The sequence below is a fragment of the Mercenaria mercenaria genome, chromosome 1 (genome assembly GCF_021730395.1).
Source record: "Mercenaria mercenaria strain notata chromosome 1, MADL_Memer_1, whole genome shotgun sequence".
NCBI classification, from domain to species: Eukaryota; Metazoa; Mollusca; class Bivalvia; order Venerida; family Veneridae; genus Mercenaria; species Mercenaria mercenaria.
The window spans coordinates 69,901,340-69,919,033 of record NC_069361.1 but is presented as its reverse complement, the minus strand read 5'-3'; the positions used below and the strand labels follow the sequence as shown (position 1 = coordinate 69,919,033).

The window sequence follows — 17,694 nt, the reverse complement described above, 5'->3', positions numbered from 1 at the left end:
CCTCTAGAGAGGTCACAAGGTTTTTCTATTATTTGACCTACTGACCTAGTTTTTGATGCCACGTGACCCAGTTTCAAACTTGACCTAGATATCATCAAGGTGAACATTCTGACCAATTTTCATGAAGATCTTGTGAAATATATGGCCTCTAGAGAGGTCACAAGGTTTTTCTATTTTTAGACCTACTGACCTAGTTTTTGACCGCACGTGACCCAGTTTCGAACTTGACCTACATATCATCAAGGGGAACATTCTGACCAATTTTCATAAAGATCCCATGAAAAATGTGACCTCTAGAGTGGTCACAAGCAAAAGTTTACGCACGCACGCACGAACGGACTGACGGACGGACGACGGACGCTGCGCGATCACAAAAGCTCACCTTGTCACTTTGTGACAGGTGAGCTAAAAAGAGCGAAGCTTATTTTACCCTTCTACTACGCTCCTCTACCAGCGTTGTGTATCCACTACCGTAATATTCGACCGATGCGTGGGAGAGTACCCTTCTACAAATATAAGCGGCGTCAAAAATGCTACTTATATGCATATTAGACTTTTCTTTGAAATATATTGAGAAGAAGCCCGCCTGCTTAGCTCTACAGGGAGAACACAGTATGTATTGCGGAGTTGTGAATTCGATCCCTGGGTGGGGCATATGTTCGCCGTTACAATTTTTACAGAAGCCATTGTCTGAATTCATCTGACATCCACCTCAGATTCATGTGGGGAAGTTGGCAGTTACTTGTGGAGAACAGGTATTACCGGTATAAAATCAAGGAACACTGGTTAAGTTGGCTGACTGAAATTCTTTTAAAAAACAGCGTTAAACCCAGTATCAACAAACAAACAAAAAACAATTATCGAGAAGAACATGTTTCATGTATGTAGTGTGTGTAAGAGAAGTGTGTAATTTAACAAGGTGCATTGGATACATGGCTCTATTTCATAATTTGATAACACAAGTATATTTCAGGAAAATACCATTATTAAACAACAGTTTATAAATGAAGGTTACCGTACAAGTCTGATATAAATATATATAATGTGCAAAGAGATTGATTATATAAAGCGTTTATTACCAGATAAAAGTTTATGTGAACGTAACTTTACTCTAAAATATGATATTTTCAGATACATGTACTGAAAGAAACATCCATTTGCTCAATATAAAAAGCACCAAATGTGTAAAACATATAATGTCTTTTCATCTAAAAATTTTGTATAAACTGCTCCACTTGATAGTCTGGTTGATCAATGTCCAGCACTTTGCAAACTTCCATCAATTTTAGTTTTGCTTCTTGTGATGTGGAACCAGAAACAGCAATATTGCCGAAAGGGTCGTCATAAGGAGGCAAATTCTCACTCAGTTTGTAAAACTGTAGAAAAACAATCTCCCCTTTCTCTATCATGCTATACAGCAGGGTTCTTAGTGGCTCTTCTTTTAATATTTTCGCATGCAATGCTGGTATGACCATAACACCAATAAGTATTTTATCTACAGGACGTGTACGCACATAGGGAGAAATACCGCCTGCAATCATCATAGAGTATAGCATCATGTCTATACCATATAATTTCCTCAACCAAGCCCGTAAGCAATATCCGCCCATCCTTGAATTGATTTCAATTAGCTTTGGTCCATTCTCGGTCAGCTTAAACTCGACATTAAATGTACCATTGGACAGTCCTGAAGTCGTAAACAAAGCAAATATATGGTAAAATTCGGTATGCTTAAATATGTTCCACATGGAACTTAAACTCATATTGACTATAAAATGCAAGCATTAGGTACGCGAGTTAATACGTTTCGTGATACTGATAATGTCCGCTCATGACTGACTAGAGCTTTTGTCCTGTATTTAAAAACGTTCGGTATTGACAAAGTCCAGATTTCAAGCACCAAATACAGATTCATTCTTAAACGAGGTACTGATACAACGTTAAGACATAAAATCGAAACCTCTACTTACATTTACAAAGCAGACATCGCCCACATTTTTACATTAAATCTTGAAAAAATAATAACACAAAATGTACCTATATGTATAAAAATGAGGCCATATTCTACTTAATATATGAATTCCAACGGATTTAATACAACAAGAATGAATAAGATTAAGGCAAAAAGGACAGAATTACGCAAACATAAGTATTGTGTTTATGCAGGAGTTGAAATTAATGTTTTTTTTTCAACAAAATGATATGTTCAATTGTATTTCAGCTAAATTTATTGTTTTAGCTTTGGTAGTATTCTTCTTTAAGTGAGCATATTTACAATCATCAAAACATAAACGTTTGCAGATACACAAAAGTACAAGAATGCAAATTCAAGATAATTGAAAAAGGTGATATTACCTATCTGTAAACAACATCTATAGGCCGCTTCAATAAGCCGTGCTTGTTTGTCCTCAGAAAGGAATGACGGCATACGCCTAGCTGTTGCTGCAAATACAAAATTTTAAATATGCAAAACTAATAAGATTTCCTACACATGTAACTATTATATAATTAGTCCAGCTAAACTCATTTAATGAGGATTGTCTTCATCAAAAGTTTAAAAATACACTTGGCGTACATTTTGGTGAAAAATACGCAAAAAATAAGCGTTTAGTCGAAACACATTTGCTTCGTCGATAACGATATTTTATGTGATATAGGACCATCCACACATTCAGGAAAAAAATCACTTTGATATATATTCAGAGACACTTTTATACGGCGAATGCATTTGTTAAAATGAATGATTTGCCCGGGAACTGATGTAGATATTATTTGAGATATTATTATATTAGAGTTTTGGTAGTATTTTGTTAGGTTAAAAATGACAGACCAAACCGTTCTTAAATGAATACATATAAAGTTTTCGCTAGATCAGTTTTTGTCTTGGAACGCGTATGAGTCTATTTCTGTTCCATATAGCGTCTTTACTGATCAAACAAGTTTGACAAATGACTGTGCGTTAAATCAAAGAAATCGAAGAAGTATTCACCAATGAAATAGGGTCGTCTTGTTATACCACTGTCTGTGATAAAAGCAGCAATAAGCTTGTTGTCGTATATGATAACGTCAACATTATGCTCAGTCCCGCCATAAAACTCCATTGTCATCATTGAATTGCCATGAGTTAGCCCAATGCCGGGAAAGTCCGAATCATTCCGAAGTGAACTGGTTATCTGACAGAATTCCCTCTTTAATTCAACCCTGCTTTCGACAACACAAGCACCAGTTGCACCCGAGCCGTTATCTAGTTTCAATATTGCAGGAAACCTAAAGCTTAGAGGAATAAACATTTCAAGTAAAATAATTTCGAATATACAAAATTAAATATTGCAAATACCAAGGAATTACATAATCCGAACAAAGTGAGAAAGCATATTTTACAGATACTGTTAAATCTTTTTGAGAGTTCACCTGTATTAGGCATCCGCTTGCATTAGGCAACCAATATCTCGAGTGATATTTTGGTTATAATTGTCTTTAGCAGTCACCTGCCTTCAACTTATACTTAAGGTTTTAATTAAACGCTCTACACACGTCATTAAACTGTAGTCAAAGATTTTTCACAACAATCATGGTGTATTAACTTACAGTATGGGCTTTGGATATGCTTCGACTGTGAAAGTCATAACTGTGAAAAGTTAAAGAAATATGACATGTGAAGAAAAGCGTGTAAACTCATTTCACCTATCAGGCAATTTGTCGCAATCCATTTCTGTCGTCAGATGTACGGCCTTTGTTGAATACATGTCCGCCCGAGGCCACTGAGAAATATCTGCTCCGCGCATGCTCAAAACATTTTGAGTTCTTGCTTTCGAATTAGCTGTCATCATTGCGTTGAAGCTTGGACCTGATAATACATATTAGTAAATGTTGAGCTCATTTATTCCGTAAATATTTATTGACATCAATACGTACGTCAGGTAATTGTACGTAGAAGGCCAAAGGAACATTGTAATAATTTTTTTCATTAATCGAAGTGGCAAGTGGTTATTATAATTGAAAATCAAAATTTCTTATACTTGCGCATGTAATACTTGTTTAGTGCGTACGTATTAGATATTACGAGCGCACGCAGTAATACGTGCGTACGTTTTAGTATAAACCCGCCCCCCACATATTTCCTCTATGACATCGTAACTATATACATTCCCCTAATGTTTTAAAGTCATTACTGTAATTCTGGAAGAGAGAGGGAGAAAAATGTAAAACACCTACGATTTTTTTTTATCATCGATGTACCTGCTTTGTTTTATATTTACATTGATGACTCTTCATGTCAAAAGCGTATATATTCATTAACAGAGCAGACAGCCTAGTCCGCGTCCGCTTCGAGTGCGGGATGTCTTGTGTTCTATCTCCGGCCCCGTCATACCAAAGACGTGAAAAATGTTACCAGTAGCTCCCCTGCTTGGCGCTCAGCATCAAAAGGGAAACAGGTAATTCTTCCCCTATCCTCGTGACGATGGATTCATCATGAATGAGATGTCGATATTGATTTATTTAAGTTGTAGAACTTGCTTCACAACTTCAATAAGGAGAGCGGAGATTCACGGATCGTTGGGTCGTTAGTTCGATCCCCGGACGAGGCGAACGTTTTCCGTGAGGATTTGATAAAAGACTTTGTGTCTAAAATCATTCGTTCTCCGCCTCTGATTCATGTGGGGAAGTTCGCAATTACTTCCGGACAACTAATTTGTTCTGGTACAGAACCAGACACACTGGTTAGGTTAACTGCCCGCCGTTACATAACTGAAATACTGTTGAAAAAAAAAAACAGCATTAAAACGCAAAACAAGACGGATCACAATCAAACTGAAATAAACTGGTATAATCTAATGTAATTCAATTTATTAAATAATAAGATGATACGTCTTTTTGTATGTTAAATATAAAGGTACAACAAATCGAGTTTTAAAAATGCTTCTATAGGGATTTTATCTTTTATTCATAAATAAAATATTTCACACCAGAAATGATATGTCAGCGGCATTATATTACTCTGTACATACGCTTATTTGTGAAACTTTGTACGCTGAAACAGACTATTTTAAAATTGATGAAAAAATATGTTTGAGCCAAAACTGTATTTTAATTCCTGTATGTTCTTCTCGTCCATATCGTTGCCTTAGACAATGTGGCAACGGTATATATTATTATCAGGATAGATCTGTATGTTTCATTTTGTTGTAGCATTTATATTTAACACGGTCAAGTAAACATGAAACATTACATGACATGGATTCAATAGTTAATGAAATAAGTACTTATCGAATATTACGGTGAACTACAGAGTGATTGTGTGCTTGTTGTACTCAATCTAGGGACATGCACAATCTCAAGATTGACAGTTCAAATTTAGGGATCCTCAATTAGCGTACGCAATCTCGAGATGGCTCAATAGATATGACTATGTTGCTCAATAGATAAGATAATTATGCCGGATTCTTTATTATAACTTTGAGGTTATCGGTCCTAGATTTAGTTATATGTAACAATGAATAAAGTTTCACATCAATCAGTTGTTTTTAAACATGTACAACAAACTACGAATCTTGAACGTTCCATTTGAATATTCAATTGATTTGATACTTTGGTTTTAATTTAAAGTCTAAGATTTTAAACAGAGCGTAAGTAGAGTGGCATGTTACCCCAAATGAAATAAAAACCATTACATGCTAAAATTGAAATACGTATATGTGAAAGCTACAGATATTTTTTCTCCACTGAATATGATTAAGACATATTAAAGTGCACCTTCCTTGCTGTATTTTATAAGGGAATGTTATTAAGACTTGTTCTATAACATTCCTTTAAAGAGTGTAGTCTCTGAGCTAAGGCATGCAATAAAAAGAATTAAAAAGCTTATTAAAAATTTGAGATTTTTAAATGAATTTTGCTAGCATTTGTATCAGTTTCAGTTTCAGTTTATTGGTAATCAGCAATACATTTGCCTTAAGCAATTTACAAATACATAAAAAAAAACTTATGACAAGGACATAGAACTAAACAGAATAGTTGTAATCGATCAGAAGACAAGTACATTTTCAAGAGTATTTTTTCGTACACATAATGCTTCTTTAATAAATTTTGCAAGACTATACATACATATTTTACTACTGGATGACATTAATGCATTAAACTTTTGCACAGTTGGACATGAGCATCGGTCCAGGTATTTGGATCTTATGCAACTGTGACGTGTATAACATAATATGAAATGATATTCTGACTCGATGGCATTTTGATTACATAATTTACACAGTCAACATGTTATCCCTTTCTACATTAACATATCTTCCTAATTCTTTCTCAAAATTATTATAATGCAGTTTTATATTTACAATAACTATCTAATTTAGAAATGGCATTAACACTCCGCTCTTGGACAAACTTTTCCCTTATTGTTCTTGTTTTTAACGCATTGTTCTGTACAAATAATAGTTTGTCATTTCCAATATATTCGGTACAAATTATAAATCGATATGTTGATAAAACCGTTTGTTATGTACATTTACTAATCTGAAACTCACTACTAGTATTTCACCTTAAATAACAAGAGGACCATGATGGTCCTGAATCGCTCACCTCTTCCCACATGACCCAGTTTTGAGTATGACGTCGTTTTTTCTATTATTTGACATAGTGACCTAGTTTTTGAGCTCATGTGACCCAGTTTTGAACTTGACCTAGATATTATCAAGATAAAAATTCTGACCAATTTTCAAGAAGATCCATTGAAAAATATGGTCTCTAGAGAGGTCACAAGGTTTTTCTATTATTTGACCTATAATTGACCTAGTTTTCGAAGGTACGTGACCCTGTTTTGAATTTTACCTAGATATCATCAAGGTGAACATTCTCACTAATTTTCATGAAGATCTCATGAAAAATATGGCCTCTAGAGAGGTCACAAGGTTTTTCTATTTTTATACCTACTGGCCTAGTTTTTGATCGCATGTGACCCAGTTTCGAAACTGACCTAGACATCATCAAGGTGAACATTCAGATCAATTTTCATGAAGATCCATTGAAAAATATGGCCTCTAGAGAGGTCAAACGATTTTAATAATTTTAGACCAACTGACCTAGTTTTTGACCGCAGCTGACCCAGTTTCAAACTTGACCTAGATATCATCAAGATAAACATTCAGACCAACTTTCATACAGATCCCATGAAAAGTATGGCCTCTAGAGAGGTCACAAGGTTTTTTTTATTATTTGACCTACTGGCCTAGTTTTTTTAAGGCACGTGACCCAGTTTCAAACTTGACCTAGATATCATCAAGTTGAACATTCTGACCAATTTTTATGAAGATCCATTCACAAGTATGGCCTCTAGAGAGGTCACAAGGTTTTTCTATTTTAAGACCTACTGACCTAGTTTTTGACCGCACATGACCCTGTTTCGAACTTGACCTAGATATCATCAAGATGAACATTCAGACCAACTTTCATACAGATCCCATGAAAAATATGGCCTTTAGAGAGGTCACAAGGTTTTTTCTATTATTTGAACTTCTGACCTAGTTTTTGATGGCACGTGACCCACTTTCAAAATTGACCTAGATATCATCAAGATGAACATTCAAACCAACTTTCATACAGATCCCATGAAAAATATGGCCTATAGAGAGGTCACAAGGTTTTTCTATTATTTGACCTACTGACCTAGTTTTTCAAGGCACGTAACACAGTTTCGAACTTGACCTAGATATCATCAAGCTGAACATTCTGACCAATTTTCATGAAGATCTCATGAAATATATGCCCCCTAGAGAGGTCACAAGGTTTTTCTATTTTTAGACCTACTGACCTAGTTTTTGACCGCACGTGACCCAGTTTCGAACTTGACCTAGATATCATCAAGATGAACATTCAGACCAACTTTCATACAGATCCAATGAAAAATGTGGCCTTTAGAGAGGTCACAAGGTTTTTCTATTATTTGACCTACTGACCTAGTTTTTCAAGGCACGTGACCCGGTTTCGAACTTGACCTAGATATCATCAAGATGAACGTTCTGACCAATTTTCATGAAGATCTTGTGAAATATATGGCCTCTAGAGAGGTCACAAGGTTTTTCTATTTTTAGACCTACTGACCTAGTTTTTGATGGCACGTGACCCAGTTTCGAACTTGACCTAGATATCATCAAGGTGAACATTCTGACCAATTTTCATGAACATCTTGTGAAATATATGGCCTCTAGAGAGGTCACAAGGTTTTTCTATTTTTAGACCTACTGACCTAGTTTTTGAAGGCACGTGACCCTGTTTCGAACTTGACCTAGATATCATAAAGATGAACATTCTGACCAACTTTCATAAAGATCCCATGAAAAATGTGACCTCTAGAGTGGTCACAAGCAGAAGTTTACGGACGGACGCACGGACGCACGCACGGATGGACGACGGACACCGCGCGATCACAAAAGCTCACCTTGTCACTTTGTGACAGGTGAGCTAATAAAAATATATAAATACATATCACTCTACTTATTTGCTGCATATCTGCCCTTTTGAGTGTTTTAAATCTGAGTTTATATATATTTTTTTTTTTATATATATATACGGTAAGATGATAGGATAGCGCTGGTAGGATAGTAGGATACCATCTCTATCTTATCATCTTAATATCGATGTTCTACTATCCTACCATCGTCATCATTCCATCCAACCATATCTACTATCTTGCCATCCTACCACAAAATTCCGTAAGAATTAAGATTCGCCGTCCTAGCATCCTACCATCGCCATCCTATCACTGTCATCCTACATACTACAATTCCTATCCTACTATCCTACAATCCTACCATCTAATCATCCTACTTTCCTACCATCGCGCTTGGATAATTAGGCAATGGGCGACTGTAGGATATGAACAAAACAGTATTCCGTAAATTACCACGATTTATGTACTACATGTTTCTCGGAGCTGTACAACGGGTCTTAAAAGTCTCAGTCAATTACGTTCAAGTAATTGTAGAATGCGATGAGAATAAGATACCCGGCTGTAATTGTGTGTAAAATGTAGCCGACTTTATGGTCTAAATCATAAATCATGAAAACACTATTCCTTTCTAAAGAATATGAAAATAAATTTCCCGTCCGGAAAAATTGCGGAAATTACAAGTTTGCCTTTAAAATATAGCAGCAAGAAAAAGAACAAGAGCTGTCTGATGACAGCGCGCTCGACTATTCGAAGAATTGATTGAAGAATGGAGTCAAAATATTTCCACGGATATTCAGACAAAAGAAATAATAGATTAGACAAACAATGTTCCTGTATTACTTCGATTTCGATAAGTCTTGCACTAAATGGCAATATATGAGCCAATTTCAAAGTCCAAAAAGGGCCATAATTCAGTCAAAATAGTTACGTACTCTTGCCTACAGATGGAAATCATAATGATAAACAAGTGTTCGAAGTTTAAAAGCCATATGTCAAACAGTTTTGACAAAACATAGACTTGTATGAAAACAGAACCAATTTCAAAGTCCAAAAAGGAATATAATTCAGCCAAAATAGATGACAGAGTTATGTTCTCTTTCCTACAGATAGAGACTATTATACTAAACAAGTGATAAAAGTTTCAAAGCCATATGTCAAACACTTTACAAAAAATATGAACTGGTACGGAAAACTTAACCAAGATTTCTAAGTCAAAAGGGGCCATAATTCAGCCAAAATCCTTGATGGAGTTATGTACTCTTGCCTATAACTGGACATGGTGATGGTAAACAGGTGTTGAAAGTTTCAAAGCTTTATCTTAAAAGACTTTGTCAAGATATGAACTGGTACGAAATATTAACCCAGATTTCTAAGTCAAAAAGGGCCATAATTCAGCCAAAATCCTTGATGGAGTTATGTGCTCTTGCCTATAACTGGACATGGTGATGGTAAACAGGTGTTGAAAGTTTCAAAGCTTTATCTCAAAAGACTTTGTCAAAATATGAACTGGTACGAAATATTAACCCAGATTTCTAAGTCGAAAGGGGCCATAATTCAGCCAAAATCCTTGATGGAGTAATGTACTCTTGCCTATAACTGGCCATGGTGATGGTAAACAAGTGTTGAAAGTTTCAAAGCTTTATCTTTAAAGACTTTGTCAAAATATGAACTGGTACGAAAAACTTAACCATGATTTCTAAGTCAAAAGGGGCCATAATTCAGCCAAAATCCTTGATGGAGTTATGTGCTCTTGCCTATAACTGGCCATGATGATGGTAAACAAGTGTTGAAAGTTTCAAAGCTTTATCTCAAAAGACTTTGTCAAAATGTGGACTGGTACGAAAAACTTAACCAAGGTGTGACGCCGACGCCGACGCCGACACCGACGCCGACGCCGTGGTGAGTAGGATAGCTCTACTTATTCTTCGAATAGTCGAGCTAAAAAGTATATATCGTTATAAAATTAAGACTTGGTCACAAGTTTCAAGCAGTTTGAAGTACTTCCTAGTAATTTAATCACTTTTGTTCGCAATAGATATATATTATTACAAAATTTAAGTTTCCATATCTAGGTTACAAAAAGTTACATTCTTTGTAACTTGGAAAACTATATTGGTACTTTAAAATTGTGATCTTACCGCTAACCCCGCGTGTCAATGTAAATTGTGTTTCTCATGTGGCTTAGTCCGTTTCAAGAGGGTTTTAATTCTTTGTATTATCAAATGTTTTACGTACTTTCTTTTCTGTACTTGACTTTTGTAAAAATATGTTCTTGCTCGCGATAGTTTGACATTTCACTACAAAATCACGGTTTCAGCAACTGCTAGACTACAATAGGGTAATATTTTCTGAAACTCGGAAAAACCTTTTTATACCTTTAAATTGTTGTCTTACAGCGTATCCCACGAGGCCAGGTCTACTGTGTTTCCCCCGTGGCTAAGTCTGTATCAAAGTTTTTCCTTTTTTTCCTTTTATCATCAGATGCTAATTGCATGATACAACATTATGCAACTGTACTTCTTAGTAATCCCCACACTTGTGTCAAAATAATTTTTTTTTTCGCAAAAATTATATCTTTCTACAAAACAAGGTTTATATAAATACTAGAATACAAAAAGTAATATCCATTGTAACTCTAAAAACTATTTGTACCCTTTATTGTTGACTAACAGCACATTTCACGAGACCATATGTTGTGTATGTTTCTGTTATGGCACAATCTTGTTTCAAGATGTTTTCTTTTTATTCTCAATTGTTACTTATTTTAGAAAACTATATAAGCTTTACTTCCTATTAAGAACTCCACTTTTGTCATTTTTTGTTTAGTATTGTTCATGTCGCCGACCTCGCCAGCCGGTAGATTGAGTAATGACAACTCAAGTCTGGGGTTCTTATGACATTATTTGACGACAGATACGATCCTGCAACTATAACATAAACATTCGATCGTACCAATGGAAAACAATAATTACGAGTATTGGAACAATTGATGAATGCACAAAATCGATAATTACAATAAATACATGTTTATAAATTGAAACACACAATTACCTGTATATATATAAATGTATTTAGACAATAGATGGGAAAATATTTTAGCATAAAATGGCTTAGCTTAAGATCTTCAGCGCTCTCGGTTTATATACTGGATTTGGACGGGAGAAGCCGCAACTATGAAAAAAAAAAAAATATAAAAAAGCGGCATTTAGAGTTTTGGAAGCCAGGACTAAAAATGGATATGACTTTTGTTTACACTTTTGAATATGGCGGTGTGGTTGTGATTGGTTATCGATTCATGCAAATGAATGTTAAGTAGAAGATTAATCGAACATAAATATGAGATTAAAGGTCTAAAGGTAGTAAATTCTACGTAATACAACTATTTTGGACTACTGACTACAACTACTATATTAACTAACGGAACTGTATAAGGTGTTTTCGACTAAGTATAAACAAAGGTGTTAAATACAACACACTCTATGACATACACAAAAGGTATACTTCATCACTAAATTAAGACTTCAATAATTCCTTGATCACATAAAGTAATATTCCCTGTAACTCAAAAAACAAGAGGACCATGATGGTCCAGAATCGCTCACCTATCCCCACATGACCCAGTGTTGAACTGAGTATGACGTCGTTATTTCTATTATTTGACATAGTGACCTAGTTTTTGAGCACATGTGACCTAGATATCATCAAGAAAAAAAATTCTGACCAATTTTCATGAAGATCCATTGAAAAATATGGCCTCTAGAGAGGTCACAAGGTTTTTCTATTATTTGACCTAATGACCTAGTTTTTGAAGGCACGTGACCCACTTTTAAACTTGACATAGATATCATCAAGGTGAACATTCTCACCAATTTTCATGAAGATCTCGTGAAAAATATGGCCTCTAGAGAGGTCACATGGTTTTTCTATTTTTCGACCTACTGACCTACTTTTTGACCGCACATGACCCAGTTACGAATCTGACCTAGACATCATCAAGCTGAACATTCTCACCATTTTTCATGAAGATCCGTTGAGAAATATGGCCTCTAGAGAGGTCACAAGGTTTTTTCTATTTTTAGACCTACTGACCTAGTTTTTGACCCCACGTGACCCAGTTTCGAACTTGACTTAGATATCATCAAGGTGAACATTCTGACCAATATTCATGAAGATCTCATGAAAAATATGGCCTCTAGAGAGGTCACAAGGTTTTTCTATTTTTAGATCTACTGACCTAACCTAGATATCATCAAAGTGAACATTCTGACCAATATTCATGAAGATCTCATGAAAAATATGGCCTCTAGAGAGGTCACAAGGTTTTTCTATTTTTAGATCTACTGACCTAGTTTTTAAACCCACGTGACCCAGTTTCGAACTTGACCTAGATATCATCAAGGTGAACATTCTGGCTAATTTTCATGAAGATCCATTGAGAAATATGGCCTCTAGAGAGGTCACAAGGTTTTTCTATTTTTAGACCTAATGACCTAGTTTTTGACCCTACGTGACCGAGTTTCGAACTTGACCTAGATATCATCAAGGTAAACATTCTGACCAATATTCATGAAGATCTCATGAAAAATATTGCCTCTAGAGAGGTCACAAGGTTTTTCTATTTTTAGACCTACTGACCTAGTTTTTGAACCCACGTGACCCAGTTTTGAACTTGACCTAGATATCATCAAGGTGAACATTCTGACCAATTTTCATGAAGATCTCATGAAAAATATGGCCTCTAGAGAGGTCACAAGGTTTTTCTATTTTTAGATCTACTGACCTAGTTTTTAAACCCACGTGACCCAGTTTCGAACTTGACCTAGATATCATCAAGGTGAACATTCTGGCTAATTTTCATGAAGATCCATTGAAAAATATGGCCTCTAGAGAGGTCACAAGGTTTTTCTATTTTTAGACCTAATGACCTAGTTTTTGACCCTACGTGACCGAGTTTCGAACTTGACCTAGATATCATCAAGGTAAACATTCTGACCAATATTCATGAAGATCTCATGAAAAATATTGCCTCTAGAGAGGTCACAAGGTTTTTTTATTTTTAGACCTACTGACCTAGTTTTTGAACCCACGTGACCCAGTTTCGAACTTGATATAGATATCATCAAGGTGAACATTCTGACCAATTTTCATGAAGATCTTATGAAATATATGGCCTCTAGAGAGGTCACAAGGTTTTTCTATTTTTAGATCTACTGACCTAGCTTTTGACCGCACATGACCCAGTTTGGAACTTGACCTAGATATCATCAAAGTGAACATTCTGACCAATATTCATGAAGATCTCATGAAAAATATGGCCTCTAGAGAGGTCACAAGGTTTTTCTATTTTTAGATCTACTGACCTAGTTTTTAAACCCACATGACCCAGTTTCGAACTTGACCTAGATATCATCAAGGTGAACATTCTGGTTAATTTTCATGAAGATCCATTGAGAAATATGGCCTCTAGAGAGGTCACAAGGTTTTTCTATTTTTAGACCTAATGACCTAGTTTTTGACCCTACGTGACCGAGTTTCGAACTTGACCTAGATATCATCAAGGTAAACATTCTGACCAATATTCATGAAGATCTCATGAAAAATATTGCCTCTAGAGAGGTCACAAGGTTTTTCTATTTTTAGACCTACTGACCTAGTTTTTGAACCCACGTGACCCAGTTTCGAACTTAACCTAGATATCATCAAGGTGAACATTCTGACCAATTTTCATGAAGATCTTATGAAACATATGGCCTCTAGAGAGGTCACAAGGTTTTTCTATTTTTAGATCTACTGACCTAGTTTTTGACGGCACGTGACCCAGTTTCGAACTTGACCTAGATATCATCAAGATGAACATTCTGACCAACTTTCATAAAGATCCCATGAAAAATGTGACCTCTAGTGGTCACAAGCAAAAGTTTACGGACACACGGACGGACGACGGACGACGGACACCGCGTGATCACAAAAGCTCACCTTGTCACTTTGTGACAGGTGAGCTAAAAAAAAATGGCCTACCGCATAAACTACGAGGCCATGTATGGTATGTTTTCTTTTAGTTTTTGAGGCTAATTCTACAGTTTCAAGCCGATTTCCTTTTGTCAACGTTAATCATATGGTCTAACAGAACAGAAGCAATACTTTCTATTTACTACTTTTACTTCATAACTAAAACTTAAACACCATACAAAACAAATAAATTACAGCCCTGGAGCGGCTGAACAACACATCATATCCTTAATTTATATAAAATCAATCCTATTCCTTAAATGTATCAGTCTACTACATTGATTCCTGTATAATCTATCTTCCTTCTCTACAAATATGATTTTACTTTTGTTTTGTTTTTCGTTTTGGTTCCTTTTCTCCTTTGTTTTGACAACAACTCAAAATTGTGTTGTATTGTACTACCACTTGATATGTTATCCTAAAGTTTTTGCCAGGACTTTCTCTTTCATGGTGGCTTTCCTATTGTTTCTTCTGCTGTGTTCTGCAGTAACGTAATTATGAAACGTAAGTCATCTGCCACCTTGAGAGGAATTTATCTGCCTGTAAAATTCAGATTTCTCTTTCTGGTATGGATATTGTTTTTTTCTTGCTGTGATAGTTATCTGCCATTTGCTATCATTTCGGATCTTTTCTTCTCCTATACAACATTACACAACCTTAAGGTTCAATTGAACAGTTGCAGATACCCATTCAGCCAAAAGCAGATTAAGAACATGTATTTCTCATCCTTACTTTTTGGCTATATTGCAATACTGTTTGTATACGTCCAAATTTGGAATATTTATTCACTTATACTTTTATCAGGCGATGTGCATCTAAACCCAAGACCTGGGTCGAATGATTCCATATCGTCATCATCCTCACTATCGACCTTCCTTCACGGAGCATATTGATCTCTCCAAACACATCTCCTTTATCCACTACAATTTTCAAAGTATAGCTTTAAAGTAAGATTCCCTTTATGCAGAGCTAAAGGACTTCGACATCTTAGCTTTTTCTGAAACATGGTTACATAGAGATTTTCCAAACGACGAATTAAATTATGGAGTCTTTTTCACTTCCTGAGAGAAAGGACGGAGCAGGCGGATATGGAGGCGTTATTCGTTATCTCAAACAGTATCTATATTATATAAGAAGGCATGACATGTCAAACTAAAGTCTTCTTTCATCAAGGGACAATACCCTGTATTTACCGTTGATAAGACAAATTAGATATGCGAGTTTCTCCCCTTATTTACCCGTAAGGTAACATAACGTATCTTATTACCAATCATTCTGATTCATCACATATTCGACATGGTACCCGTGACGAACCGGAGAACCATGATAGAGCTCTGGTATGCGAGAATGCTCACCAATAAACAGTGTTGTCATTATCATCCATAAAAGAATAGGAAGGACGGGAATGGGAGTCCGTATATTTAATGCAAGAATTTTATTGGATAAAATATTTTCATGATCACCTCAAATATGAACAGAATCACTAACCAACCTCATTAAAACATAGCTATGATGTAAATATAGTCATATCAATTAAAATCATAAAAATCATTTTCAGCAGTGATATGCGAATGAAATTTTAACTGAAAACATTAAAGTTGTGAATTATAGATATCTAGATAAGATAATTTTGATTCATCAACAGCTTTTAAAACTCGATTTGTAACATTTAGTGTTACAATAACATTTTGCTTCTAGTCTTTCTTTCGATGCGGAGATACCTGGTTATTAAATGAAAGTTCATTTTTGAGTACAAGCTATGAAATGGACCTAGGCAGTCTGACATTATGGAAAGTTTTACTTGCAGCAATTAAAAACAAATGTATTTACAGTAACAGTACACGGAAAGAAATGACAATTTAAGACACCAGTGAAATAATTCAGTACTAAATTTTTAGGTTTATCTGACCGCTATCTCATTTGCATTTGCTTAGCTAATTAAGTATAATAGGTTGCGCAACAGAACATCTGGTTGTATATCAGTATGGATAGCGCACACTGCATGCAGTAAAATGTATGTAAATTCGCATTTCTGTGATCAAAAGTATTCATAAAAATTTCCGAAAAAGTCAACGTTATAGAATTTTTAGTATAGAAAATGATGATTTATTTAAAAATCTAGTTAATTTTCTTCTATTTCTTTTCATCATAAAGTTTTACTTTTTATAACTGACCCTTATACAGGCGCGGATACCTGCTGTGTTTACAAAGTTTTATGGTATGATCATGCTGACAGCTACTATACTATATACTTAACACTTTGCTATTAATCAGAAACACATTACACCCTTATATATGTAAATACTAAGCAAAAAGCCAACCTGCTATATGCTATTTTATTTTAAAAGCAATATTACTGTAATACTAAAATCCAATTTAAATTAAGAGATATCAAGTTAAAAGATATATCATATCAGTCCATCGTTTAGACTTAGAATAGTTTAGACAATTATTTGTTCGACTGTAAGCTTCCTAAACCTGATAATAATATTAAGTACTCGAATCTGTGTGTCAGTAGTATATTTTATATACTTCCAGTTGTGCTAAATTTATCTGTCAGTCAATTATATCATAAAGCAATCTTGTAATACATATACTATAGTAATAACAATAAAAATAATACAGTCTTATGTTCATATAGCTGTGATTTATTTTGTTATGCATTAATCTGATTCTGATGAATAACTTTGGAAGCGAAAACTCTGTAAAAGCCGATAAGAATTCTGATTTATTTTATATTTTCTAAACTGAATCTCAAAAGTTATACTATTTTTATTTCGCAGACACTAATATCTCATTTGTTTCACTTTTACAAAAATGCAACCGATATATTCTGTCAGTCACAGTGTAGCGCGGATGTTAGATTTACAAAACTATAAACTGTGATTATTGACATTTCACATGTAACAATCTGTTACATTCTAAGACCCCGAATATTTTAATGACACGTGGTTGCGGCAATTTACATTTTTGACCGCAACAATGGTATGTGGCTTTGATATTGATCGCAATACACAGTAATATCTGACACCAGTTTTTTTACATAAGATAAACGATATGTAACGCAAAAGTGATAAAGGCAATATTTTAGCTTTTATTTTTAAACAATCAGTCAAAAAACTTAAGCTATACAATTGTATTCCAGCTACGATAATTCTAACATCTTTGCCTCTACTACGGAATACTTCAAGCAAGGCAGAGACTCTTATCAGCTAACAGAACATAACTCGGAC

The 17,694-nt window shown here is 35.0% G+C and overlaps 1 protein-coding gene across 4 annotated transcripts in view; it reads right to left on the bottom strand.

The window, feature by feature from the left end:
• Positions 1-1,055: 1,055 nt before the first annotated feature.
• LOC123534519 (carnosine synthase 1-like) overlaps positions 1,056-17,694 on the bottom strand; it is an 83,018-nt gene continuing 66,379 nt past the window's right edge. For 3 of the 4 annotated variants that reach the window (XM_045316808.2, XM_045316816.2, XM_045316823.2), the window contains 4 exons: positions 3,685-3,847; positions 2,990-3,273; positions 2,356-2,442; positions 1,056-1,687 (listed from right to left, as the gene is read on the bottom strand). In XM_045316808.2, the coding sequence (XP_045172743.2) occupies positions 1,209-1,687; positions 2,356-2,442; positions 2,990-3,273; positions 3,685-3,847 (1,013 nt within the window). In that variant the 3' untranslated portion in view covers positions 1,056-1,208. The remainder of the gene's footprint in view (positions 1,688-2,355; positions 2,443-2,989; positions 3,274-3,684; positions 3,848-17,694) is intronic. The other variant, XM_045316830.2, reaches the window with a different exon arrangement.